General features: G+C 53.1%; 2 protein-coding genes across 8 annotated transcripts in view; one reads left to right on the top strand and one right to left on the bottom strand.

Moving 5' to 3' along the window:
- The first annotated feature begins 1,175 nt into the window (after window positions 1–1,175).
- Window positions 1,176–8,936, top strand: ZNHIT3 (zinc finger HIT-type containing 3). 3 transcript variants are annotated; one of them, XM_082707483.1, is made up of 7 exons: window positions 1,176–1,387; window positions 2,389–2,418; window positions 3,297–3,404; window positions 3,729–3,760; window positions 5,707–5,793; window positions 6,956–7,036; window positions 8,424–8,936. In XM_082707483.1, exons 1-7 carry the CDS (start codon window positions 1,293–1,295, stop codon window positions 8,603–8,605), a joined length of 615 nt encoding a protein of 204 aa, XP_082563609.1. In that variant the 5' UTR covers window positions 1,176–1,292; the 3' UTR covers window positions 8,606–8,936. The 3 variants fall into 3 exon arrangements, with proteins under 3 accessions (XP_082563609.1, XP_082563607.1, XP_082563608.1); XM_082707481.1 differs by lacking the exon at window positions 2,389–2,418 and having other exon boundaries at window positions 1,195–1,387; XM_082707482.1 differs by lacking the exons at window positions 1,176–1,387; window positions 2,389–2,418; window positions 3,297–3,404 and adding an exon at window positions 3,430–3,605.
- The window catches only part of MYO19 (myosin XIX), a 32,518-nt gene continuing 13,658 nt past the window's right edge, over window positions 8,823–27,682 (bottom strand). For 2 of the 5 annotated variants that reach the window (XM_082707462.1, XM_082707463.1), the window contains exons 7-26: window positions 27,468–27,600; window positions 26,704–26,773; window positions 26,067–26,169; window positions 25,319–25,415; window positions 25,104–25,180; window positions 23,252–23,342; window positions 22,652–22,823; window positions 20,954–21,027; window positions 20,141–20,262; window positions 19,870–19,983; window positions 19,438–19,614; window positions 18,984–19,136; window positions 17,825–17,932; window positions 16,851–16,921; window positions 14,959–15,062; window positions 13,200–13,366; window positions 12,936–13,065; window positions 11,723–11,808; window positions 10,772–11,074; window positions 8,823–9,566 (exon numbers count right to left, since the gene is read on the bottom strand). In XM_082707462.1, the coding sequence (XP_082563588.1) occupies window positions 9,438–9,566; window positions 10,772–11,074; window positions 11,723–11,808; window positions 12,936–13,065; window positions 13,200–13,366; window positions 14,959–15,062; window positions 16,851–16,921; window positions 17,825–17,932; window positions 18,984–19,136; window positions 19,438–19,614; window positions 19,870–19,983; window positions 20,141–20,262; window positions 20,954–21,027; window positions 22,652–22,823; window positions 23,252–23,342; window positions 25,104–25,180; window positions 25,319–25,415; window positions 26,067–26,169; window positions 26,704–26,773; window positions 27,468–27,600 (2,481 nt within the window). In that variant the 3' untranslated portion in view covers window positions 8,823–9,437. Of the gene's footprint in view, window positions 9,567–10,771; window positions 11,075–11,722; window positions 11,809–12,935; window positions 13,066–13,199; window positions 13,367–14,958; window positions 15,063–16,850; window positions 16,922–17,824; window positions 17,933–18,983; window positions 19,137–19,437; window positions 19,615–19,869; window positions 19,984–20,140; window positions 20,263–20,953; window positions 21,028–22,651; window positions 22,824–23,251; window positions 23,343–25,103; window positions 25,181–25,318; window positions 25,416–26,066; window positions 26,170–26,703; window positions 26,774–27,467; window positions 27,618–27,682 lie in introns of all 5 variants that reach the window. The other 3 variants (XM_082707464.1, XM_082707465.1, XM_082707466.1) reach the window with 3 other exon arrangements.

Raw genomic sequence — 27,682 nt, 5'->3', positions numbered from 1 at the left:
AATCCTTCATTGGGCTCCTTGCTCAGCAGGGAGCCTGCTTCTCCCTCTTCGTCTGCTCCCCCTGCTTGTGCTCTCTGTCAAATAAATAAAATCTTAAAGAAGCAGCAGCAGCAGCTGAGATATGACAAGGCAGCAAAGAGCCCAACCTTATGCACTTCCTGCCTCTGATAATCAGAACAGGTAGCTCAGTGCACCTCATCATGGCACCGGGGAAGGTGCAGGGAAGTGGCTCAGGCCCTGGTTAGTAAGCCCATGCTCCCAAAGCACGGTTAAACTTTCATCGGTTAATGTGGGTGGCCAACTTGCTGCTGGATCTCCACCCTTGGAAATGCCAGGAAGCGTTGGGCGGTAAGCATCGGGGAGTTGCCGCTGGAATGCCAGTTGCTATTGGAACCCTCTGCAGATAAGGGTCTTGCTTTTGTGGAGGAGACACTCCTGCCCATCCGGTGGCTGGCTTCAGCACCGCGCCCTCCACGCTTTTCCTGCCTCTTGGCAATGTTCGAGGTACAAAGAGGCCAATGCCTGGATTCACCCTCCCCTGTGCAGCGAGACAGCCTTGGCTCTGACGGGGAGCGGGTGTTTACTTCAATCCAGCTCGAGTTCCGCGGCGCCAGGCCAGTCTGGACCTGGAGCGCCCTCTGGCGGTGCTGAGCGGCGGGCCTGGACCTCCACACGCAACGCAGAGCTTTGGCTTTGGTCCCCGGAATGTGCTGGACAGCGCCTGCGGGGTGGCAGAGCTCTGAAAATCATTCTACCCCACCCCTCTCCAGGTCGGACTTGGGAGGTGTGAGGCAGCCTTAGACAGCTTCTAGGATGGGTTTGGAGGGGGGTCCAGAAAGAATCAGGGTGCTGCTAAGGGTGACTACATCAGTGTGGACGTGCGTTGCTGGGCCTGGAGTCTTATGTGTCTTTTTTTTTTTTTTTCCTGAACTGGCCACTGCCAAGAAGATCTATACTGGCCTTGCTCGGCCTTTTGATGTTCCCCAACCTCATCACCATCGCCGAGCCGCCTTCTTTCCTGGACATTGGAGCAGGAGGGGTACAACTGTTTTGGGATGCTGCGGTGTCTCCCAGAGTAGAGGGAAGGCTGCCTTTACTGCGTGGAATGTGCATGGGAGGAATTCCAGAAACTTTCTTTTCACTGAAGTCACCGTCTCTGGTCCCAAAGGTAGAGGAATAAGCGTGGTTTGGTTGTGGGTGACGTGGGGTTGAGCCCTGAAAATTGTGGAGACTCTCCATGGCCTCAGCCTCCAAAGACAACTGACAGGAAAAATACGGAATGGGTGGTGGTGATGTCCACAGTCAGCAGATTTCTACCAGGTGTGAGACAGGGCACAGGATTCAACTGTGTCCTGGGCAAATCACTGACCTTCTCTGGCCTTCCCAGGTAAGCATGGACCTTCTGGGATGGTTCTGGGGTGGTCACAAGTGTTGAAGAATACAGGAGATGCCGCTGATTATTGGGTCAGTGTGGACATGTCTTAGATTTCAGGCAGGTCCTGCATGTGGGGCAGGTCGGGGTCCATGCTACTTCAGCACTAAGGATTGAACAGCATCCCCAGGGTGGTTGGGCACATCCAAAGCAGAGATGGATAGTGGCCTAGGCCCACGGAAGGTGGCCCATAGAGGCTGACAGCAGAACCCTTTTAGAGGGACCTGCGCTTCGGGACCCTGGCCTTGAGGGACTTGGGGGCGACACCTGCACTCATAGGGTTGGGACCTGAGCTCCAGGAGTTACAGACTCTGGGTTATCAAATAAATCCTTTGTAGTGCTTCAAATTACAAACTTTTAAAAACATTCAATCTATTTATTTACATATATATTCTACATAAGTTACAAATCCTCACTTCTGCCATGCTGCTAGAACTCCATTTCTCCCTTGATCCTGTTTTCTTTTCTTTTCTTTCTTTCTTTTTTTTTTGAGATTTTATTTATTTATTTGACAGGAGAGAGGGAATACAAGCAGGGGGAGTAGGAGAGGGAGAACAGTCTTCCCGCGGAGCAGAGAGCCTGATTTGGGGCTCGATCCCAGGACCTTGGGATCATGACCTGAGCTAAGGGAAGATGCTTAATGACTGAGCCACCCAGGCATCCCGATCCTGTTTTCCATCAGTAATTCGGAGTTACTTTGTTTTGAAGGTTATAGCTGTTTGTGAATACCTGTTTGTTGGTCTTCCTGGCTAAGTGCTGGGCAAGGCCAGTGGAGGTCGCTGTCAGAAGTGTCTCCAAGGAGGGAGGTAGATACCGGGATGGAATCTGAGCCAGTCTGGAATCTGGTCCCTTCATGTTACCCAGCAAGCCCCAGCCTGCAATCACTGAGACTCTGGCTCTGCTCAGATTACAGACATTTTTACACGTGGTCTTTTCTCTGCTTCTCGGCTGCTCAGGACATCAGGCCTGCACATCCACACTAATAGGTGAGGGATCTCAGAGACTGTAGAAGTCACATAGCCAGGGAGGGAATTGAGCCAAGACTCGAACAATTGCTTTGGTCCTACCAGGTTATCTGCAAAAACAATGACAATCATGTGGAGCCTTTATAGTAGTGGAATCCTGAGGGCTAGTGGGCTCAACACAAGGGAGGAGGGACTTGGGAGTGAGAATGACTTATGGCCCTAGGTGTGCGGTGGCAGCCCTGGTTGGGCTGGGCGGTGTTAAGGATTTCAAGGAGGCACAGGCTGCTAATGAAACATGACTGTTCCTAAAGCCTGAGGTGCCACTCAAGGCCCGTCACGGTTCATCTATCTGGACTCATTAGGCCAGAATCCCCTCCTTTGGGCCAGAGCTCACTCATCTGTTCCATGACCAAGCCAAGTGAGTGAGGAGCCCGGAATGCAAGATTTGAAGAGGCATTCGCTCTCTGGGCCATGCAAGTGAAGGCTAGCACCGGCAGGACCCTAAGACGATCTCTTCTCCCTCCTGCCACCACTCTAAGCTTTGAGCTCATAGAGGGCAGAGACTGTGCCTGCCTACTGCCTTGGAGCCTCAGCTTTCTTTCCTGAGAGAAAAAGGGCTTAAGCAGGGAAGAGCATGTGTGTGTCACTCAATCTAACCGATTCTGGACCAGGGGCTGGATTTCTCATTTGCTAGATAGAAGCAAATGGAATGTCGAGGGGGAGGACCCAGTGCCCTTGCAAGAATTAGAAAGTCTAAGTCAGGGGCGCCTGAGTTGTTCAGTGGGTGAAACGTCTGTTTCAGGTCATGATCCCTGGGTCCTGGGATGGAGTCCCGCGTGGGACTTCTTGCTCAGTGGGGAGCCTTTTTCTCTCTCTCCCTCTCCCTGCTACCCCCGTAGGGACGACTGCGAGACCTACTCCGGGAAGCCGAAGGATCGAGTGTATCTACTTTCTACTTATCAGGACTGGAGCAATGAGCAGGATCAGTCCATTGCTTTCGACTGCCGGTGAGTGCTGCGCGCCGATTGGTCCCGGTTAAGGAAGCGAGGAAAAAAGGGCGTGCACGTGGGGACTCCCGGCCAGACTCTGGCGCGTCCCGGGAGAAGAGGCCGTGGAGGGATTATGGCGTCGCTCAATTGCAGCGCCGTCGTCTGCGTGATTTGCTTGGAGAAACCCAAATACCGCTGCCCCGCCTGCCGTGTGCCTTAGTGAGTGCGGGAGTCGTCTGGAAGGGGACCGGGCGGGGCGGCGGGGGTCCGGGCGGGGGGGGACCCCGGGAGGGTCCGCGCGACTTCCCGGGCTAACGCGGCCCGTGGCCTCTGTTGTTACAGCTGCTCCGTGACCTGCTTCCGGAAGCACAAAGGTAAGACCCCGGAGTCTCCCCGCGCCCCCGAGCCGCCCCTCTTCTCGCGCGGGCAGCCCTCACGTCCCGCCGCGTCTCTCCCGGCCTTGCCTCCCTCAATCCTGTCGGAGCCCCAGGGGGAATCTCTGCCTGTGAATGCTTCCCGGGACTTGGACCAGTCAGAAACTTCTGCTATACATTTCCTCCCAGAGACCGCCGCCCCCCTCGGCCCCCCAAAATAGGTAACTGCTTTGACCACCAAAGTCAACCCTAGTGGTTTTTCTGAGTATTCTCAAAAGCTGCGCTGGCTGCAGTTAACAAGAGCAATTTTTTCTTTAAATGCCTGGCTAGAAATAACGAGGTAGATCTGTTTACCTTAAGGGGAGGTTAGTGCTGTCTAAGTCTATATTTTAACTCCAATCTGGAGCCTCCTCTTAGTCCTCAGGGACCCTTTCCCATGACCTCATGCTGAGTTGACTCTGGTTATTGAAGTGCCTTATTGGTTTTTTGCCTATAGCGTGATCCCCTCTCGGTCCTTGGCCTAGAGGTATGTTTCAAGCTGTACCGCTCCCCCTGCTGTTTTTGTTTTTTACCCTAGTATTTCTTGAGCATTTTCTTTCTTTCTTTTTTTTTTTTTTAAGATTTTTTATTTATTTATTTGACAGAGAGAGATCACAAGTAGGCAGAGAGGCAGGCAGAGAGAGAGAGAGGAGGAAGCAGGCTCCCTGCTGAGCAGAGAGCCCGATGCGGGACTCGATCCCAGGACCCCGAGATCATGACCTGAGCCGAAGGCAGCGGCTTAACCCACTGAGCCACCCAGGCGCCCCTCTTGAGCATTTTCAAAAGGAACTTTTCTGTTCAAGATAGAAGCAGAACTGCTTTGCTGAAAATTGGGTTGGGGAGCCGGGTTGGTAAGCTTTGCTCTGGCAGTGCAGTCCTGAGTGGCCCCTCTAAGAACCCCTAGGGCAGTACGGGGCAATCTGGAGCTCTTCACTGTGTGGCCCTGCTGCGGCCAGGGTTTCTCTTAAAATGCACATTTGAGTAATTCACTCCCTTGTTGAAAACTCCAGTTTCTCTAGCAGAGGGAGGTGGTGGTTCTTAGCCTGGGTATTGTTCTCTATATGGAGACACATTGCAAGAATGTTTCTGTTGTGACAGTAGCTGAGGGTTGGGGGCACTTCTGGTAATTGGTGTTAGTGCAAATAAACACCCTGTGGAGTGTGAGACCATCTCACACTGTTAAAGACCTTTCCACCCTGAACATCACAGTGCCTTTGATGAGAGACACTGCTCTTGGGAGGAAAGGGCAGCCTCCCATGTGGCCCTCTTCTGCTCTTGCTTCCTCCACTTGCATCCCAGCCACCTGCCAGTCCTCCCCTGTCAGTCAGCTGCTAGTTGCATATCACTGTCCTTGCACACGACCCTATTCTTCCAGGGTTCTGGTCCAGCTGTAGACCTCTCTGTCAGGAATGCTCTTTCCACCTGGCAGCGCCTCCCCTTTGTCTTCCAGTCCTCTCAGGTGACATCGATCGGACTCTTATCCAGGTCTCTGGCTGCCATCCCTAAGGCTTAACCCCTTGAGGTGGGCCTGATGACTTTCATCTGTGTCATCCCAGCGGCATGTGGTACATGCAAATTTGGTACCTGAAACTGCTGAGAAAATTGTTCGCTAATTGAAGTCAGTGTGTCACTTAATTCTAGGGAGAGCCCAGCGAGGTTAGGCGGGGGAAAGGAGGATGGGGACAGCTTTCAGGTTCGTGAGGCCTGCTTCTTCCATCCTCTGCCAGGCCCAGGGTTGCTTTTCTCAGTGCTGCCCTTTGATAGGATCCCTCACTTTCTCTGCATACATCTCCACCCCCCCCATCCCTAACCACATACATGTTTCCCAACTAGAAGCTGGCTCGGTGGGGCAGTGTGGCCTTGTCACTAAAGTGGAGGTGATGTGCATCTGTTCATGTCTCTTTCAGAGCAGTGCAACCCCGAAACTCGTCCTGCTGAGAAAAAAATAAGGTCCGCTGTTACGGCAAAAACTGTAAAGCCCACAGAAAACAAAGGTGGGTTGCTTGACTTCAAAAAAACTAACCTTGAAAGGGTTTCAAGGTAATAACTGAAAGGAAAGAGATGTGGGTTGGGACAGGGAGTCAGGAAAGATGGCTTCATTAAGAACAGCTTCCATAGCCCAGAGCACTAGCAGTGGGGGCCCCTGTTGCGTAGTCTAGAGCAGCCTGAGGGCAAGAAGTAAGGGTGTGAGAGGCAGCTGGCTGTGGTGTTTGGGGGAGGGGGACACCCTAATGACAGGAGCCTTCTCCAGTCATGGCTTCAGGTTTCCCACCCTGGGCCTGATTGGAGCATCGGTTCACCTGAGCCAGGCTCATGTGGGAGGCTCCCTTGGGCCAACCTCCCCTTCCTGCTGTTGGGGCACGTCCCAGCTTATTGTGGGAACACGCAGTCATCCCAGCCATCACTGCAGACTACAGTCTCTCCTGGGTGTCAGGCACCATGCCAGCCTCTGAAGGCAGCCCCTCCTGGTGCCAGCAAAGAGGTATTGAACATTCACAGCATGGGATAGCCTATTTCTGCCCTTTGAGAAACCTCCTTGTTGGGTTTTGGCAATGTCAGAAATTTCTGACTATACTGAAAACACAAGGTATTCATGTTAGCAGGTTTTTACCGAGCACCGAATTTTTTGGCCCCGGACAGGGCTGGAGCCATAGTGAGGAGAGCTGGGGTGATAGGGATTGGAGAATCAGGCTCCTGGCCTAACGACCAGAGAAGCACATACAACAAGCATGTGAGGGGCGCCTGCGTGGCTCAGTGGGTTAAGCCTCTGCCTTCCGCTCACATCACGATCCCAGGGTCCTGGGATCAAGCCCCACATTGGGCTCTCTGCTCAGTGGGGAGCCTGCTTCCCCCTCTCTCTCTGCTTCACTGTCTGCCTACTTGTGATTTCTGTCTGTCAAATAAATAAATAAAGTCTTAAAAAATGGTTTAAAAAAAAAAAAAAAGAACAAGCATGTGAACTGGCTTCACCCTCCTTCCCCAAAAAGAGGAATGTTGGAAAAGTCATGAATTCCAGATAAGGTCATTTTTGTTTTGTCAGTACCTGCTTCCCCTTGCTACTGTCACCGATGTGCACTTTTATCTGTTGGGAGTTGTTCAAGTCTAGCATCCAGGCTTTGTTTCTAGTCATAATTAGTTGTGCTTTCTGTTCCTCAGATGACGACGACTCTGTAGCTGACTTTCTCAATAGTGATGAGGAAGAGGACAGAGTGTCTTTGCAGAATTTAAAGAATTTAGGTAAGTGTGTGTGCTTGCTTCTTCATCAACCACTAATCTATTTAATTCAATGTATAGAGTCTGATTTTTTTTTAAGTTACTAAATACAGGTGACCCTTGAACTGCACAGGGGTAGGGCTCCCCTTCGTCTACCCTGCAGTTGAAAATTTATCTTCTGACTCCCCCAGAACTTACCTACTAATAGCCTACTGTAGACCGGAAACCTTACCGATAACTTAAGTCAATTAACACACGTTCTGTATGTTCCATGTATTACATGTTGCATTCTTACAATAAAGTAAATGAGAGAAAAGACAATGTTAAGAAAATCACAAGGAAGGGAAAATACATTTACAACACTGTATTGATGGGAGAACACTGTAGGAGGGGACCCGTGCAGCTCAAACCTGTGGTGTTCAGGGGTCCTCCTAACGGAGTGTGGTATGCAGATCCCTTTGGCCACTTGACTCCATAAACACTTGGGGCTTCCGCACCTCCCTGCCTAGAATCCTGCTGGTTTTGTGGGTCGCCAAAGTTCTCCCTCAAGGCTTGGTTCAGGTTACCCTTCCTCATCTTAACTTTCCTTGACCTTTTGTCTTTCTCAGAAGCAAGCACTTTCACCTTTCCATGGGGCCTGGAAATACACCACTCATACTTGATGGTAACTTCTCCCACGTCGGCCTGTAGGGCAGGGGCCTGCATTCACTCCCACCTCCCTCGTGCTTCGTATGTGGTCTGGTCACTCCAGCAGACAGATTTTTAGAGGGACACAGGTGTTCATAACGCCTGGCGTTTTTGTAGGCCCACATGGTCAGGCCTGGGGGCAGTTCTGTGAAGTGTTGTGATGAACAGGCCAGTGTGGTTCCTGCATGTGGAAGGTTTTGTTTCCGTTGCCTGAGGCCCACCCTGCCATGCACCCAGTCCCACGGCAGTGAGGCCGAGGGCAGGCGTGGATGGTTTTGTAAACTGTGAGGCAGCAGGCAGATGTCCGTGTCTGTTCATTGCTACCAAGGCTGCAGTGTGAGGGCCGTGCGCTGGCCTTCACAGCGCTCAGACTGTTTGGTGTAACTCTCCTCACCCGGGAGAACCTTCAGGCCCATGAAAAACAATGTGCCAACAAATTCATGTTGTTCTCTGTGTATGTGCTGGTATTTTTTTCCTAGTTGAAATGGCATAAAGTTAAACTTTTATAGGGATGCTGAGAACAAGAATCTGATGGCCTTTAACTGGGAGATCAGCTGCTCTGGTGACCTCACTTTGTTAACGTGGAGCATGGGTTCCATTCTCGGGTTTAAAGGTTTAGGGCATGCAGCACCCTTGACGGGTACTACACTGGACGCATTTAGCTTTTAGCCGTCTCCATCTGTCCCCACTTGAACCCACATCGGCTTTCTCGCTCATTTTTCAGGCGAGTCTGCAGCACTGAGAAGCCTTCTGCTCAACCCGCACCTTCGACAGCTGATGGTCAGCCTCGATCAGGGTGATAATAAGGCGAAGCTCATGCGAGCCTGCATGCAGGAGCCCTTGTTTGTGGAGTTTGCGGACTGCTGTTTACGGATCGTGGAGCCATCCCGGGAGGAGGATTCGTGAGCTGAACTCCCGAGCTGCTTGCTGGCACGTGCGCGTGCATTCACCCTGCCTGCGACCCCCAGAAGAGCTAGCGTGGGGCCCTCGGCCACGGTGCTGACTTCCAGGCCGGCTGCACAAGCTCTTTGTCTTCGGCACTGTGGGCGTGGGTTTCAGACAAGAGGAGGATACTCAAGGTGACAAACCCTTGATGGAGGGAGAACTGGACATTCAGATGGTTGTGTTTAGATATTTTAATTTTGGTACAGTTTAGACATCACATGATTGGTCAAGTTTCATACCCATTTGAGTTAAAACTTGCTCACTGTTGCTAAATAAAATCAGGACATGGTAATTCTGTGGTAAATTATATTCACCCTTTTGTTACATTATTACATTAAATAAATCAACATATTAAAAATAGGTTTTGTTCCTTTTAAAGGAACTAAATGCAAATATTCTAATTGAAATTTGGGGGCTAATTTCAAGCTGACCCACCTGTTCTGTTTGCAGGGAATTGGGATGCCCCACTGTAGTGATGGACTACCCTGCTGCATTGGATCTATGAAGGTAGTAAAATGGGGGACATCCTCTGTGGTCCTGAGGTTTCTTAGCCCTGATTTGCTAACCAGCCCGACAGCTGTCAGGGCCTGAGATGTAGAGGGGAGCCCCAGGCCCCTAGTGCAGGGGCTGCAACACATTGCTTGGTCACAAGTGCTTGGAGTTGCTGTGGGAGTAGTTTGGCATCTTTGTGTGGATTAAATGTCTTTGGCAAAGCAGCTGGCAGGAAAGGCCTTGTAGACACAAAGGCACCAAAGGATTGCCCAGCCAGGTGAGGCTAGAAGGTGAGAAGAGCTCACCCATGGCCCAGGCTGTGTCTTTCCAGCAGAATCTGATTAAAGCCAGTAACACTGTAGGGTGAGGGTTCAGGGCAGATGTTGGCGTACGGCAGTGGAGACTTCCTGCAGTGGAACTTGATCGAGCCCTAGGGAGAGAGAGAGAGAGACTGCTAGAACCCCAGATCCCGGGAGTGCGAGTCCTCTCGGGGCCCCACAGGAGCAGGATTGAATGCAGGCTTTCTGCTCATTCTAAATGAGGGGCAAATTAAAAATACAACATTTCACATCCACTTGGTGTGATGGATGAGCGAGCTCTCCTGTAAGAGTGTTGCCTGTCATAGTCCTAAGACTGCTTAAAACTGGCAGAGCAAACAGTCCCAATGCTGTTTATCTGGCTGACCCATGTGTTGTCACGGAGATCTCTAGGTTCCGTTCTACCGTAATTCCTCAGGTATGGAAACTTGCTGCTTCCTTCCTTCTGACTTGTGTCACTTAACCCTTGCTGGGACCTCATGTGGCAGGTTGAGCATTAGCCCATTATGTGTATTGGCTGAGTCTTTCCCTGGCTGTGTTTTTGTACTATAAAAACAGCTCTTGGACCACTGACTTACCTGCTTGTCATCTGCACAGCTGGAGCAGGAGATAAACGAAGTAATAATTTGAGGAAAATAGGATGCTAACTTCAGTGCTATTTGAGACAATAAACTGTCACCACAAAAAGTGGGACTAATTAGGGGCACCTGGGTGGCTCAGGGGGTTAAGCCTCTGCCTTCGGCTCAGGTCATGATCTCAGGGTCCTGGGACTGAGTCCCACCTCGGGCTCTCTGCTCCACTGGGAGTCTGCTTCCTCCTCTCTCTCTCTCTCTGCCTGCCTCGTGATCTCTCTCTCTCTGTCAAATAAATAAATATTTAAAAAAAAAAAAAGTGGGACTAATTAAATGGAGATTTCAGAGGAGAAGCCAGACAGTTTATAAAAGGGGAATGGGGGGGCGCCTGGGTGGCTCAGTGGGTTAAGCCTCTGCCTTCGGCTCAGGTCATGATCCCAGGGTCCTGCTGGGAGCCTGCTTCCCTCTCTGCCTACTTGTGATTTCTCTGTCAAATAAATAAATAAAATCTTTAAAATAAATAAAAAGTGGGAGGACTCTAGAAAATTCTGAGTTGTAATGATGGAAACCACCCAAACCTACAGCCAGCTGGGAAACTCAGGCTTGTGGCTTCCCTGGTCAGAACAGCTCTTGCCTCAGTCCTACTCCTGCTGCGGACTCGGGCTTTGGCTCCTGCCTTTCTGCAAGGAGGTGTGAGGGACCTAGAGCCGTGGTGGGTAGGACTGCTGTCCCATCACACAGCTTACCTGAGGCAGTGCTCGGATGGATGTGACACCAGCTTGTCCTTGTGCTATCTGGACCGGGTAGCTACTGGGGTTCCCCACAGGGAGCTGGAGGCAGGCCCAGACCACCAGCTTTCTCTGAAAGCCTCGGACCCCCACAGTTGCGTTGGCCAGGACCAGTCCCAGGGGCCAGAGGCGGATTATTGCTGCCAGGAGGCTGGTCTGTGTCTGTGGCAGTAGGAAGGAGCCCGTGGGAAGGGGAACTTGAGAAAAGTGTTTTTCTTCCACACCATCCAGTTCTTTCGAAGCAAGGAAGGCCATTCCAATCTTAAAAAAAGAGAATGCCACTTTATAGCTTTCAGTCTGTTGTTGTTGTTTTTTTTTAATATTTTATTTATTCATTGGACAGACAGAGATCACAAGTAGGCAGAGAAGCAGGCAGAGAGAGAGAGAGGAGGAAGCAGGCTCCCTGCTGAGCAGAGAGCCCAATGTGGGGCTCAATCCCAGGACCCTGGGATCATGACCTGAGCCAAAGGCAGAGGCTTTAACCCACTGAGCCACCCAGGTGCCCCATCAATCTGTTAGTTCTTAATGGAAACCCAAACTATAATAAGATAGCTTAACAAGGTGATCAGAAGGGCACAGGACTGTTGAACAGCTGGATGCCTTCAAACAGATGTGGCCTTGTGGCCAAACATCTTTGTGCCCAAGGCACCTGTGCTCAGGCCTTATATTTGCTACTTTAAAAGTAACAGCTTTGAGATCTACTTGAGAGACCATAAAATTCACCCCTTGAAAGTGCAGAATTCCATGATTTTTAGTATGTGCCCAGAGTTGCTGATGCTGCCCTTTCTGCACCCCAGGCGTCCCGGGGGACAGGTGGTGTCCCATGCAGTGCCGGCGAGCACTCCAGCCCAGGGCCGCTGGGTGCCAGCCGGCCACCACCCGTTCTGCCCACAGGAGTCCTATACTCACTCTCCACTTCCGCCACGCGCGCTTGATGACCGTGGCGGCGGTGTGCAGCCTCTGCACCTGTTTCCGAGCTAACCAGGAACGGATGGCTGGCAGGTTTGCCCAGAGACAAGAAAGTAAATGAAATGTTAGAACTCTGCAAGCCTGGCCCTGCAGCCACGCCCGAGCTGCCCAGAACCTGCGCCTCCTTGGTGAACGGCCAGCCCACGCTGCCGCCTACAGGAGAGAACAAAGGCCCTCAAAAAGCTCTGGAAGGCCACTCGGAGCGTCAGGCTGGGACAGACCTCATATGGAAGGACAGCGGGGAGCAAACTCACCTCTGCCTCAGGCACTGCCCGAGGCAGTGCCCAGGGAACAAGGGGGAAATCCTCAGCTCAAGCTACTTACTGGCCTTAAGAATTCATAAACAGAGACCCCACCATGCGCCCACTATGGTAGACTGATCATGTCGCAATTTTCATTTCCTTCTCTTGCACTTTGAGCATTTTCTCGTTCTTTTACATTCAGAAAAGGGGCTATTCCATTCACTATTAATAGTTTGGATTCTAGAAAACTAAAAAGTTTAAAGACAGATCCAAATCCTGTTAGCTGACCACTGCAGAGTTCTACAGTTGGCTTACACGATTTTTTTAGGCTTGTAAACACAGAAACACACCTGAGGAAGGTGGCATCGCGCTTGACATGCAGTTTGGTATCCTGATTTGAACATCACATTGGAAGAGGTTTTCCATTAAATTTAAAATACTCTTCAAAAAGACTTCTTGGCTGTATTGTAAGTTTGGTTCATGACATAACCATGACTTTACTACGGTCAGCTATGTGGGTGGTTTCTACTATTTTCAAGGTAAGACTACTGTGAATATGCTTTCTATGTCTCTTCCTTTGATAAATCAGATCTTCTCAAACTCATTACAAGCCCTGGACCCAGCACATAATGATTTGTTGTGGAAGCAAAGGAAGATGGCATAAGCCACCCTCTAGGTCTGGGAAAGGGGAATTAAAGGCAATTTTTTAGTCTCTGCTGCCTACAGACAGCAGTGTGACCTGGTTTTCACTGGACTGGGAAGACAATGGGTGAGGTGGGTTGGAATTCGAATCCCAGTGCACCATAGGGTCGTGCCATCCATGTGCTGAGGCTTGGACACGGCCTTGGCATAAGGTTCTGCAGGAAACTCAGATCACGCAGGGTCTGCACACAGGCCCATGCGCCTCCTACCTGCCTGGATGAGCACGGCCGCCCGCCTCTGCCTCTCCTGCTTGCGATGCCAGTGTCGCCTCCAGCTGCCTTGGATGCGGCGGGCACACTGCTCCAGCACCTGGGCGCGTCTGTGTTCCAGAAGCTCCAGCTGGGAGAAGGGGTATCCGCTGAGGGTCTCAGCCTCTCCTCCCACGGCCCCGAAGTGGTTCCAGATCCCGTGGTACTGAGGAGAGCAAGCGGCTGGCTTCGGAGAACTCCCCTCCTCACCATCAACCAGCTTACCATGGAGTCCGTCATGAACACCTTGGTCTTGCCACAGTGAACTGGGGCTGGTATGGCCTTAGCGGGGTCACCAAGTATGGCTGCTGCCTGAGTCAGAGCTGGAAGAGTGTGGAGGATGTCCTGGAGAACAGCTTGCAGAGTGGCCACCTCGGTGCACGGAGACCTTTCTGTGGGATGGGAGATGGAGGTCCCATCAGCTCTTGGTCATCTATACACTTCTGTGGACTCGAGAAACCGGTTCTGGTCTCCCCACTACTCCACAGGCTTCTCTGCTCCTGTTCTTGCCTCTAACCACTTCTCCACCCTTTTTGGGGGGAGGCATCTGGTGTTCTGAGGCATACAGAAATCTTTACTTGTGGCTGCGCCCTGGGCTGGCCCACAGCCTCCATGCCTGTGGGTTCCCTGGGCAAGCTGCCAAAGGGTACTTGGTGCCTGGACCCCCATCTGGAAACCCAGGGTACTCTGCAAGCATGTGTTCCAAGGCCCCAAACATGCTGAGGGCCGAGTAGGGCAGCTGGGCCGTTCCCTCTGCCTGACCCCTCAACTTCCTGCCACGTGAGAAAAAGGCGAACGAATCCCAGTCCCAGGGAGGCCCAACAGGTGCCCCTGCCTGCCCTCCCGCAGCGTGCAGGGCTGGCTCCTACAGAGGATTTACCTGAGGGCTCTGACCACCTTTTGCTGCCCAGTGCCTCTCTGGAGACAGAGGCTGCCAAAGAAGACGCCGCAGACGAGAAACCGCAAAATCAACCAGGGGCGAAGGGGGCTTTGGGCATGAGACACAGCAGTAGAGCAGATCACGAAGAGAGGGAAAGGAAAGAAGTGGGGGAAAAGAGTGAAAGGCAAGTGACAAAACTGTGCCCGAGAGAGAAGGGAAAGCAGAACTGTCCCAGGTCTGCCAGGCTCCAGGGCAGGGCTGTGTGTGTGGAAGCCACTGCTGCTGGGCAGGGGCCTCCCACTCTGTCCTTGGCTTCTTCTTCTTCCACCTATGCAGGGGGCTTACCCTGCATGCTGACAACCCCCATACCGGGGCCACATGCGACCTTCCCTTGATGTTAGAGCTTGCCGAGGGCTTTGCAGATGCCTCCACAGGATGACTCTAGGAACCTGGAGCTCAAGTCAGCCCTATGGGGCTCAGCAGCTCCCCCAAACCTCTCTTCCCCACTGGCCAGGCACAGTTTCTTCCTAACACTGCTCATTGTGCCCACACCTCTAGCTTGACTCTGGCCAGTATGAATAGCCTCACTCCCATGGCCTGCCATAGGGGCCCCACAGTGGTCTCCAGAAAGCACGAGGCTGATGTCCCTCTCTTCCTCCTCTGACGTGCCTCCATCTATCCAGAGAATAAAGCTCGGCTTCTGTGACATGCCTGTTCTCTTCCTTATGGAGAAGCAACTCTGGCCTGGAGTTCCTCACACACACAGTGTTGTCTCCTGCATGCAGCCCTCCATCCAATTACCTGTCATGTGGAATGTTCTTCACCTGGCCAATGCCATCTGTCCTCAGACACTACTTCCTCCAGGAAGCTTTCCCTGATTCACACTTCCCCAGCACTACCCACGGCATTCTGTACTCAGCTCTGCCTTTCCACTTTCCCTAGTGTTTGTCTTCTTTTAGTTTGTTTCCCCTACTGAGCTAAGAACCATGAGAGCAAGGCTGTGTTTTCCTCTGCTCTGAATGCCCAGCCCCATCCGAGATGGCTCAGGATAGGAGCTCGGTCAACTGTGGTTGAACACCTGACTAGCACACGGGCCCCACTCACCGGAGTGCCCTTCAGCAGGAGATGGGCTGTGGGGGCCAGAGGATGTGCGAGCACAGAGCCTTCTCAGTACTTCATATCGTTCCACGAAGTTCTGGTGAGGGATCCTGGAAGCCGAGGGAGGCAGAAGAAATGAAGTGACTTCATCTGTGAGCCTGGCACAGAGCTTGGGGCCAACGGGAGTTCCTTGATTTAATCTACTCAACAATGGAGCGAGGCGCTGCCCTCAGAGTGCCCATGATGAATGGATGCGGTGTGGTTCTGGAGGGAGGACTGTGGTCATTCACAGAAGCCAGTGGAAACCATTTTAAACTGGGTCTGCTTTTCCTGCCAAGGTGATCTGCCCAAACAGCTGTTCGCTCTTTTCATAGGGGACTGCGGCCTGCCTTCTTCCAAAGGGACTTGCAGGCTTCTCCCCAGCTGGATGGCTCCTGGTGCGTATGCAGTCAATCACATCTGTGGCTTCTGACCCCAGAGCCTCCCTTGCTTCCTCCTGATTTCTCTGCTCCCCTCCACTGCAACACTTAAACTGCTGGTGACACCTTGTATCTGTCTCTACCTCCTCCTCCTGAGTCTGGCTTCTGTCCCCAGCGCTGTTCCCGTGTGCTTCTTCTTGCAGCCGTCAGCAAACACCACGCCACCAAATCTAACAGTCAGTGCTCTGCCTGGCCTTGGGAGGTGCCCAACTGGCCCCCGTCTTCATGCAGTTCTCTCAGCCCCCGCAACCCCCGGAAGCCTGGCTTCCTCCTTCACCCACGACTCCTGCCAAGTTGCCGTTGCTGATTTCTTGTCACCTACCCTCTCTATAAATGTGAATGTTCCTCAGGGAACAGCTTCAGAGCACTTCTCTCTCCCCACCATGACTTCCTCCTTGCTCACGATGAAGACAGATGCTCACGCACTCTAGTTCCCAAAGCTCTGGGCCCTAAGCCTGTCTTACAGCCGCTACAAACCTGGTAAGGTCACATTCCTGTCTCTCCTCCCATCCCACCTCCAGCCTGTGCCTTCCCCAGACATCCTATCTCAGGGAACTGCCTCCTGATGCATCCATTAGCCTCAGATGGAAGCCTGGAAGTTTCCTGTGTGACCTGGAAGCTGATTGCTCCCCTGCCCACACCCCACGGTCAACCAACCCACAATCCTGTTTGTATCAGAAATGGTACTCCAATTTCCCCCATTTCACTCCATTTTTCATGGCTGCCCCCTCATCTGGGTCACCATCCTGCCTGCACACCAGCAACAGCCTTCTCTAAACATGTCCCTTCTCTCCTACCCCTATGTCCAGCCTCCACACAGCAGCCACAGAGCATCAATGTGCGCACAGCACTCTCTCCTCACAACATCCAGCGGCTTCCAGGCCCTGTGGACAAACTGCCAAGTCCTTGTGGGGTCCATGCGGCCGCTCTCCTCCAGGTCTCTATGCGCCTGTCACGTTAGCATCTTAGTTCCTAAACTGGGAGCTTTGTGCTTGCGGTTTCCTCCCCCAAACCTTTCCTTAACAGAGGCCTGAGCTGTTTAGAGGGGCCCCTCCCTCAACAGCCCAAAGATTCTTTTCTCCCATTTGTCTACCGAGCAGCATTTTTTTGTTTCTTTCCTAGCACTGGTTAACTTTGTACTTCTTGTATGTCCATAGGAACGGATGCCCCAAGAGGCAGAGGCTCACCTTCCTTATTCACTGACACCGGAAACAGTGCCTGCTACAAAACAGTACACAGAAAGTGAACGGATAAACGAAATGAACGAGTGAAGCCTCTTGAGCTCCAGGTTGACCTCTGAAGACTTGCTGCTTTCTCTTCACCTCCACCTCCTGCTCTGGGCTGGGCAGCTCGTCATGCCCGAGTCCCAAGCTCCACCCCAGCACTGGTCCTGCCCCGTGCCTGGCTTGGCCCACTCACCGGATCGGGAAGCCAGCGGCACTGATGTGGATGGTCTCCACGAGGCCACAGGCCTCCAGCTGGCTCAGGACCTGCAAGGGTGGAGACAGGATGGGCACCTGTGGCATGGGGCCAGCAGGTCAGAAATACCACTCCTTCTGCCCTCTGAGGCCTTACCCTGGCCTTGGTAGGTATGAACCTGCAGGCTGTCCAGAGGTGTGGCTGCTGGGGGTATACTCCTTGGGACCTCAAGAATATCTCCCTGCTAGAAAGGGTCCAGGTGGCCCCAGGTACCCTTATCGGATGCCTGGCTTTGGATGCAGCTGAGGCAAGTGCTGGTCCTGCTTTTGTCTCAGCCCTCCAGCCAGCGCAGAGGCTCTGCCTCACCATGCAGCCCAACCCAATCTGTTTTCTATTTATTTTATATTCTGCGGACAACAGAGTAAATCACAGCCAAGAGGGAGGAGAGATCATACTGTAAAGGTTCTTCGGGACCTGAGTGGAGAGATCCTGGCCTTCAACTCTAGACCACTTGGCTGTGGGACCCTCTCCAGCACTCTGCAGCACTCAGACCTCATCCACACCACAGAGCTCGGTACCCTGAACAAAGGGCAGCTGCTGGCCGACTGCATTTGTGCAAATCAGCAACAACTTGACAGAAATGGCTGCACTGTGCTGACTCTAAGGCGACGCAGGCTTTCAGTGAATCACAAGAGTCACCTGTCCCACGGGGCAGCTTTGGTCTCAGCAGGCACAGCCAGTGACAGAGCGTCAGATGCAGGGGGACATCTTGACTAGCTTACTGTGCCGTGCACAGACCATGAAACCATACATGACCATGTTGCCAAAGCAGGGAATACAAGACGCCCTCATGTGGGACAGCCTGAGACACGCACTCTGGTTACTCCATTTGGAGGGTAAATTCTGGCTTTCAATCCCTCAGGGCCTTGGCCAGATAGAACTCGCTGCAAAGCAGCTCCAGCTCTGTGAATTACCTCCTCCTGGAGAAAGCTGTGCGCCTGGCCCTGGCTGTTGGGCTTGATGCAGCGAATGTAGTGGGGCGTCGTGCAATGCAGAACCTGCAGAAGCTGCTCCAGGGAGGCCTGCAGGAGGGAGACTGTTGGTCAGACAGACTGGGGCTGCCGGCGCACATCAGCTGGGCCCTGGTTAGTGACAGCCTCCAACACCCCCAGCGGTCCTCACAGCTCGGAGACGGGGATGCTGTGAGGGTCCTGGGACAATTATGGGACGTGCTCATGGAGTCTAAGCACCCTCCTGGCCTGACCTCCCAATGCTTCTCATCCCCTGCCTCCAGGGATCTTCCTGACCTGCGATCTTACACCTGGCTGGTCTCTGCTCCTCTCCCCTCACCCTCACCGGTGCAATCTTCCTAGAAGAGCACCATCTCAGAAGCCACTGCCACTCATTCAGGCAACAGCTGCTCTCATGAAACCCATCCTGTGTGCCGGGGGACCTGTGCTGGGGTAATGACATGGTCAGTCTGGGGCTCAGAACCCAGGGTCTGACGGGACACAGAGACATGGGGTGGGCCCCCCTCAGTGGGGTGTTTGAGGCTAGGCAGTAAAGTCCCAACAAAATCTGGTCTCCACAAGGTGTTTCCTCTAGGAGGTGATGATCAGGCTGAAGTTTGAAGGAGGAGAAGGAATCAACTAGGGCAAGGGGTATGGAGGGTGGGAGTTTGGGGGCAACAGCAGGGGCAGGGGAACAGGCGTCCCAGGAAGGGGGAGCAGAATGTGCAAGGGCTGAGAGGGGGCAGAAAGCAAAAGGTGCTGGGGGACATGGCCAGTCTACCAGCCAAGGACAGCTGGACTAGGACGCTGGAGAACTGGGAAGGAATGGGGCACAGAGGTTCAAGGAACTATTGCTTGTCCACGACCACCCTATCAGCAGTGGGTAAGAGGCCCTCACTCACACACCCACAAGATCCTAGGCTTTCAATCATGTCAATTATATGTCTCTTTGTCAGTTTCCCATCTCGATCTTCCCTGTGAGGCTACCAACTCCATGTGGATGGGATCATGTTTCTGTGACTCATCAGTGGTCCCCAGCACACAGTACCAACCCTGAGAGATGCCTGGTAAATATATGAGATTGATGAGTGAACCAGGCACATATTAGCACCCCCAGACCCACCTTGAACTTGGACACCACAGTCAACACAGGGGCTCTGCTCTGGCCAGAGGGCTCCTCCTGGGCCTTTTCTTCAGGGTCAGTAGGAAAAAGCACCTTGAGTAAGGGGTCCTGGGATTGCTGTAGGAGTCTGGTCAGCTCAGGGGGGACAGGGTCCTATTGGAAAAGGATAAGGGCAGCAGGTAAGGGCAGGTGGCATGCACCCATCTGGTGCGCCAGTCCTGCTCACAGGGCCCCAGAAGATGGCTTCACGGGAGCCCCACTGTGACAGGAGTCATTTCTGGGCAGCTCATCCCTGATTATCAGGGACCTCATGCAGGTAGGCCTAAGAAGTGACTTTGGATTCTGGGAGGATGTTCAGGAGAGAGAGTGCATGACCGGAAACTTCCATGTATGTGCAGCAGTAACTAAACACCTCATTTCATGCAGGCCTCCCCAAGCCATGACCTGGCCTCACCTTGTTCTTCTCCACCAGGCCTGCGGTGTGGTACTGCACGGGCCCCGCGTAATGCAGCACGACGAAGCTGGGCTCCCGGCTGAGCTTGTTGTGGCCCAGGCTGGGGCTGCCCGCCAGTGCACTCTCGATGCGGGTCTGGAGCTGGGCTGCACTACTTGGCCGATTTAGGCGGCATTCCTGCATGGAAAACGATGGGTGGTCAGCCACAAACACGAGACAGGCTCGCCACAACCCTCACAGTCCCCATGCCCTGTGCCCCCCCACCAACTGCAGAGCTGTCACAGAGGCATCACAGTGACACTGAGAGGGAAGGAACATAGGGATTAGCAAACCCATTTGGCAGATGGGAAGACAGAGGCACGGGGGCACAGTATAGTCTCCAAGGCCCCAGAAAGGCCCCACTCTGGTGCTCAGCACACTAGCTGACCCCACCTCGTTTATGAGGGAACAGATGCTGATGGGACTCCCCTCGATGAGATCCAAGCAGGTCTGGTTGTCCTGGTAGTTGACAAATGACCACTCCAGGCCCTCAACTGCATATTCCTCCTAGGGAATAAAAGATGGCAGGAGAAGGCAAACGTGATCTGAGGCCAAGATGGCTCATCCATGGCTGGTCTCAATACCACAGCATATTCCAGAATGGCATCAAAGAAGGAGCGAAAGGCTCCTGGTAAGCCCCTGGAAGAAGCTCTCCACTCCTCACCTGTTGAGCCCTCAGGTAGTGAGCCACAAAGTGCTGCTGCAGCTTCTCGTTGGCGTAGTTGATGCACAACTGTTCCAGGCTGTTGTTGGGAAAGGACTCAAATCCGTACACATCCAGCAGGCCTGAGAGGATGGTGGAGAGCCTATGGGGTTGCTGCCCAGGCAGAAGGAGTATTGGGGGGACTGTGGGAGCCTGGGGCAAAGGCGCATGCTTGGCAGCCTGGAGATGGAGTTGAATGAGCATGACACCCGGCGGTGGGCACAGAAGACACCCCACCTTGGGGTGGGGCTCATCTCTACTTCATGGCCCCTCAGAATTCAGAGCAGGAATAAAGGCTGAATGAGGATTGAGGGGCGGCCTAGAGAACATTTTCTGTGTCCAATCCAATTTGGAGGGCCTTAATCTCACCAGCCCAGCTGGTATCTAAAATGCCACTGTCCCTTGAGCAAACTTCCCATATTTGAGCTTGACTTCCTCCTCTCCCTGACTTTTCCACCCCAGTTCCAACCATGTTGGCATGTCCCTCAAATCCTTCTAATCTAGCTATCTTGCCTCTTCCCCAACTGCTTTCCTGAGGCTGGACCAGGGTCTCAGGGGAGGAGGGGCCCTCACAGACAAGACACCATCCGAGTCTGCCTGGAGAGCTACCGACGGGTCAGATGTGGGCACCGAGAACACGAGCCATCTTGCCCAGACATTGGTGGCTGAGGACAAGATGGTGCAGAGAAGGGAAATGAGCTGCCCGCAGTCACACAGTGGACACTATGGTTCTTTTTTTGAAGGAGTGCTCCCCAAAAGGTGAGCCCCTGCTACCTATGAAAGTGGTCCAGGAGGCAGGGTCTGCACAGATGCTGCTATTGATCACGGACACCAGCCAGTCAAACAGCCTGTTGGGATGGGGATGGAGGGAGAGAGGACTCCGGTGAGAGGTCAGGTAAGCCTGAGGGACAGCAGCACTGCTCCTCCAGCCAGGGTGCCATGCTCCGAAGGGCCTGTATCCCAAACCTGGCAACCCCATAGTCGTGCCTGTCCCCTGACAAGACAGAAATCTGTTTTGTCCTGCCAGCACGCTGAACAAAGGACGAGACCCTGGGGCTAGATGGGGAGTGCATCTCCCATCAGTCACTTGGCCGGACACTCAGCTGGTGTCTTGATTAGAAGGGAAGGAACTGATGAGCAGGCCTGCATTAGGCTTGCAAAGAACCAAGTTCATTAGACTCCCCTGCAAAACCAGACCTGTAGTGCCTAGAACTCGAGACCCTGCCACATGCCCCCACTTGATCCCGCAGTGGCCCCAAGTGGCATCCTGTACTCTGGACCATTCCCCTCTACCCCCAAGAAGACAAGGCAGTCACTGTCCCGGGGACACGTTCAGCACTATGTACGGTACTATTAAGGGGCCTCTTACAGTTTTTCTTAAAGTGACTGCTCTGCAACTTACTGCAATCAGGCTCTGGTTTCTGTTTTTGCCACAGGGGATTCAAGTACCCATCTGAGGTACTAGACACAAATGACCAATTGATACAGTAACCCTGTATGAAATGTTCTATTTCACACAGGCTCACTCTGTCTGTGGCCGTCATATTTATCTTATCTGCTCATTTTGCCGTGGCTTGACACAAAGGCTTTAAAAGTCTTTGGCTTGAAATCAGCTTTGGGGCAGTGGGAATGAAGTCTCTTGCTGAATGGGGGTAGGCCTGAGCCTAAATGCCACGGGCCATTTTCATTTCAGTGGATCTTATTCCCCCAGTAATGCCTCTTGGGAAGTTCACAAAAGCGGGGGGACCCTCTCTCCCCAGGGCCTTAGTTCCCATAAGCACATGCATATACTCGGTCCCATAGTTTTGGAGGATTCTGGGCCCTTGATACCTTTAATTGGTACCCTGAAGGTTCTCAAAAGCCATGGTGAGAAATCAACCTTACCCACATGGCCAGAGGGTGGAGATGCCCAAATAACCGACCAGGGAAAGGCCAGGACCCCACCTTCCCCATGTTCTGGGCTCACACTTGCGGCACACTACGCTGTGCAAGATAGTGGGCCACACTCTGCCTCCATCTATCATTATCCCCAGGTAACATAAAGACATGAAGTACGAGAGCACATGGAGACAGAGGAGCCAATTCACCCAGAAGTCTAAGCCTGGAACTGTGACGGCCCCAGATTGCCCTCCAGGCCTGCTCCGCAGGCAGAGTCAGGCAGGCTTTCCTCAACCATGGCCAAGGGCAAGGTAGGCTCCTATGCTTTCATAATGAGCTGAATTTCACCCAGACTGTGGCAACTTCCCCAGGCAGAGGACTCTGGAATTAAGGTCAAAGGCCTTGCTCAGGGAAAACCCAGAAGCCACTCCCTGCAGTCCCAAGGATCTGGGAAGGGTCTGGGAAGCATGGAGAAGAATGTGCCTGATTTATCTAGAAGCCTTCACCAGGGACCTAGGCATACTGCCTGAAGGTGCTTGGTCCAGCTCTAGACAGGCGGAGAATGTGGAATGAGGGCAGGGCCTGATTGCTCACCGTGCATAGACTAGTTTGGCCACACAGTCTCTGCGGGTGTCGCACTCTGCTCGGGAACAGGGTTTCCGGAATACCTGCTGCTGCCTGCCTGCCCTGATGGTTCTGATCCGCAGCGTCTCCAGCAGCGGGTCTTCTGGAAGCTGCAGCAGCAAGGCTGATGTCCTGAGAGAGCCTGAGAGGGACACATCACCCTCCATCCAAACAGCCCTTCTCACAAGACCACGTGGAAGTCATCACAGTGGAACCATGACCCACCCAACAGGACAGAATAAACCTAGGTTCAGGTGAGTGGGACTTGCCTAAGGCAGAGACATGACTTAAACCCAGGATTCTCGGTCTCAGTCCACACTGACTCATGTGGGACAAATCACTTTATAAACCCTCTTTTTTTCTCATCTGTAAGATAGGGACGATGCTGTCTTCCCAGAGATGGGGCAAGGACCAACATCCACAGTTTCATCAAGAGCATCACCTTCCGAATTCCCCCCTCAGGCCTCCCCACCCAGTCCCGCCCACACTGGCCCGTTTCCAGACAGGGTGGGCCCTGCTCCCTGGCGCTACGACCACAGCCCGAGCCCCAGGCCCCCACCCTGTCCTCACACTTGGCATCGCCTGTCAGGTGGCAGGGCTGGGCTTCGTCCTCAGAGTGGGCAAAGCGGATGTTGCCAAGGTGCAGCAGTCCGGCCAGGACCTGAGCGGGCAAGAGAGGACACAGTGTGAGCTCTTTCTCCAGCGCTGGAGCCTCGCCCAGGAAGGGCCCGTCTCCTGCTGAATAGTACCAGGGTAAGAAGAGAACCTCCTAACTGATGCCTCCTGAGAAGGGACCCCACCGGCACAATTCTGTAAGAGTTACAGGCATCACCTTGTGTAGTCCTGTCAACTACCAGTGAGGAATGTGCTGTGATAATGCCCATGACAGAGGTGACAGAGGGAGAAGTTCAATCATACAGGGGTCCTGGCTGGCTCAGAGGAGTGTGTGACTCTCAATCTTGGGATCGTGTGTTCAAGTCCCACATTGGGTGTAGAGATTACTTAAAAAATAAAATAAAATCTTCAAATCACAAGCCTACAGGCCACAGACTTAGTAAAAGATGAAAGTAGGATGAGAATCCAGGCAGTCTGACTTCAGATGCCTCCCAGGGCAGCCAGTAGAGCTCCTAAGTCACCCACTGCCTGTCCCTGTGCCTCCCCTTCTCTAGGGGCAGGCTGTGACAATACCACTGTTACCTGGGTGCCAGGCTCACTGCTGTGTGGCCAGTGGGGGTTTGGTCCTGGCTCCCTCTGGCCTTTTCTCAGCACTGTGGGGCTTCTGACAGCTCAGCCTGGGGTGGAATCTGGGACTGTGTAGTGGGCTCTCTGTCCCAGTCCACACTCTACAGCGGACTGTGCACTCGGACTGTGCACTCACTGATCCACACGGATGAGTCCCCAGGGGCTACAGAGAAGAGACTCAAGTCCAGCAACTTGAAAACTCTCAGACCCTTATTGGGGGAGTAGGACCTCCCCTACCATCCCTGTCTGGTTCCAAGCAGGGGGTCTCTACATGCTACTAGAGTTGAGGCCACAGCCTACCTTCGGAGAAGACTGCCATGCCCAGTGGGCAGAGGGTCAGGATACTGCAAGGCCAACACTGTTATCCAGAACCCAACTGTTGTCCACTTGCCCTGGTTGTCCCCATGTGCTTTCCCTCTGGCCAAACTCTAGCCCTACAGTGCATATACAGGCCATGACCCCCTCCTGCCTGAGCAGCCCCCATCCAGAGGCAGAGGTCATTTCCCAGTGCACCACCATCTCCCCCGCACAGACTTCGCTGTGGCTGCTGCCAACCCACCCTATATATCCCCGCTGGTGCTCTGGGAGGGTGAGAAGGGAGGCCACTTGTGGGCCCAGCTCACCTGGGTCAACACTCTGAGAGGAGGGAAAAGTGGGAAGTCGGAATACCTACATCTGATACAAACCATCAGTGATGTCTGACCTAGGGCTAGGGAGGTCACTTTACTTCTCTAGTCTTTTCAAGCATAAAAATGGGAATAATCTCCATATGTGTAGGACTACTGAAAAAAACAAGTGGACTAAGAGGTATGAACATGATTTTAAAAGTCTGTTAAAGTCTGAATACTTTAGAGGAAGCTGTGATAGCGTTAGTTCTCTATTCTATATTCTGATCACTGCAGTAGTAACTGACCTAGGCACCTCACCCTCCCCCCGCTGAGCCCCCAACCACTGTGTTAGGTTTTAACCACCGCATCTGTATAGTCAATCATTGTCCCCTATGCCCTATCCATCCTGACACCCCATCTAGGCTCAGTAGCACAGAGGGTAACTGACTCCTTAGAGGTTGCACAGTGGGGCTTCAAGCCCTAGATCTTCAGAGTTCAGAGAAGGGACCCATGAAAGGGGCTACCCATCCACCACCTCTGCCAAACAGAAGAGATGTGCCTTTTCTTCTAACCTGAAAGATGTTGTTCTGAGCAGGGGTGTCGATGCCCAAATGAAGCATGGCCTCTCTGGTCACCTCGAAACAATCCTCTGAAAAGGAATCCAAGTCACAGCCCAGGGTCAGGACCAGAGGTCAGCAGGGGCATCGAGGGGTGAAGGCAGGCCCTGTGCAGAGGGTGAGTGGGTACTGATGGGCCAGTCCAGGGTGCTGGACAAGGCTCTCCCTACCTTCCAAGGTCCTCTCTGGGTTGGGCAGCCAAAAGAAGGCTGCTCCCTCGGGGAGGTGCCACTGGAGCCTCTCGTCCATGCTGGCTCCTTTACAGATCTGTGGGGAGGAGTGGGCAGGTGGTGGAGGTGAGGGTGTGAGGAAGCCAGGCCTGCATAAGCCCGGGGTTGCCTCGAGAGGAAAAATGCTTTGGTATCACAAGGCTGAGAGGTGAGAGAGCCAAGGCATAGAGCCCAGGACAGGCCCAGGGACAAAAGTCGCAGCAATAGTTCTGAATGTCTCCAACCCGATGCAAAGACAGCCTGCTGAGGAGGCCTGTGATCTGATGAAGAAAGCACGACTCCTGTCTGGGGAGCCCAGGTCCATATGAGCAGGAGACATCCTATCCAGGCTCTGGGGTACCCCAAGCCTGATGGGAGACACATCAGACGTAGCTCTAGGGAAGTTCTCACTCTGCTGGAGACAGGTGCCATTCTAAGAGTCCTTGGTCTGATGAGGGGGACCCAGTCCCAGTGTCAAGGACCTTTTGGTCTGATAGAGAAAGCAAATGCATCTCCAGGTCAAAACCATTCTGGGAGCCAAGGTCCAGTGTGGGGCAGAAGAGTCACGGAAAGTCTGCAGGAATAAGTGGCGGCATCACTGAAAGCGGTGTGTCAGGCCTGGGGCCTGGTGAGCAGAGAAGAGGGCTTGGAAGCTCAGATCCATCTCTACCCTACATCTGGGCAGCTGTGGGCCCAGCTGGACACAAACCTGGTAGAAGATGTGGAAGTTCCTCTCACTAGACGCCTGACAGGCCACTCGTGTTTTCTCCAGGAGGTATGTCTGGACTGCAGCTCCGGTCATCTGCTGGGCCCTGGGCACAACCAGGTAGGCATTTATTAAGGACTTAATGTCTGCCAGAATGCAACATAGCCACTCCCCCCAAAGCTCTTCCACCTAGTCAAAGTGGGTCTTGAGCACTAGGGACCACCTGGCAGGTCCATGGGTGGTCTAGAACATTCCCCTGTGACCGGCTCAGGTGGACAGGGCCAAGGCCTCTATATACCATTTTGTCCCAAGTCAAGGCAGGAACAGAAACCCCTGCTTCAAGCTCAGGGGTGCAATCCAGAGAGGTGGTGGTTTAACTGGAAGCCCCTGAACCAGGGTAGAAGCCAGGAGGAATTCATAGGCCATGATAAGCACACTGCCTCCGTGTCTTTTAGAGGCTGGAGTAGCTAGAATTCTCCAGGTTCAAAGATCACCCTCAGGTTCATTTATTCCACAAACATTACATGCCAGAAGGGGCAGGGTTCTGCCCAGAGGAGCAGCCCAGGCTGGAAGCAGCCCTAGCCACTTTCAGACTCCCCATCCCCGTCCTCCCCTCAGCCAGAGTGGCAGCAGCCATTACCTGTTTAGCTGGAGCTGGATGAACTTCCCAAAGCGACTGCTGTTGTTATTCCTCAGGGTGCAGGCATTCCCTACAGATCACACCTAGGTTCATACCACTCCCCCAGTGTGACCGGGTTCTTGTGGGCCGGGATAAGGGCACGTCCCTATCCTCAAGTCACCCAAAAGCCCCTTTATGGGTTTCCATGTCACAGGGGACAGGACTAGGGAATGGGCACTTGGGCTTCAGCAAACGTGTTTCAGGAGGGTTAGAGCTTCTTCTTGGCAACGAACTGGAATGAGCAAGCCTAGCTGGTCAGGGACTGTATTCTTTGAAGGGAAAGGGCCAAAACCAACAAGCTGTCACTACTGAGTTAGACAACATCTAGGTACAACAGACTTATATCCGCTCTGCCTCGGGACAGCTGTGGGCCCAGCCAGACGCACCTAGGCTTGAGTCACAACATGGACACTCACTGAAGAGCATTCTTAGACAAGTCCCCTTCTCTGAACCCTCAGGAAACCATATGTAAGAACAGGATTTGAACAAGGTGAGCCACAAGGTCCTCTCTGGCACTCTGTTACATCGGCCTAGGCCAGAGGAGGGGGTGATTCTAATGGAAGGAGCCCAAGGGCACCCTGGGAGGTTGCGGGTCCAAGGCAGTGAGTGATACTCTCATCCTCCAACTCCCACAGATGGACTGAAAGCACTACTCCTCTCCTTGGGAAGTGGCAAATCCCAGGGGAAACAGAATCAAGGTACTATGCAGAGGACACCAAGCTCACCAAAAGCTTCCATGACAGGGTTGGAGTTCAAGATTCGCTGTTCAATCCTCTCTGCAATCTTGTGGCTCTCTTGGGATGTGGGTGAGGCAGCCACCACAGCGTAGAACTTCATCAGGCAGCGGGACGTCCATGTCTGTGGCAGAAACCACCCTGTGGGAGCCATGTCCACATTCCCTCCTACTGTACCTCATGATATGGGGCCCACCAGAGCCCTC

The sequence above is a fragment of the Mustela nivalis genome, assembly GCF_964662115.1.
Source record: "Mustela nivalis genome assembly, chromosome: 17".
NCBI classification, from domain to species: domain Eukaryota; kingdom Metazoa; phylum Chordata; class Mammalia; order Carnivora; family Mustelidae; genus Mustela; species Mustela nivalis.
The sequence above is the reverse complement of the archived record's forward strand: the minus strand, read 5'-3'. Positions and strand labels throughout refer to the sequence as shown.

What these genes read in the sequence shown, in the direction of transcription:
- ZNHIT3 (XM_082707483.1), top strand. Translation starts at nt 1,293, where the DNA reads ATGTCCACAGTCAGCAGATTTCTACCAGGTGTGAGACAGGGCACAGGA. An exon ending in TCCATTGCTTTCGACTGCCG is followed by an intron (nt 3,405 to 3,728) that starts GTGAGTGCTGCG and finishes CTGTTGTTACAG; the next exon opens with CTGCTCCGTGACCTGCTTCC. An exon ending in GCAGAATTTAAAGAATTTAG is followed by an intron (nt 7,037 to 8,423) that starts GTAAGTGTGTGT and finishes CTCATTTTTCAG; the next exon opens with GCGAGTCTGCAGCACTGAGA.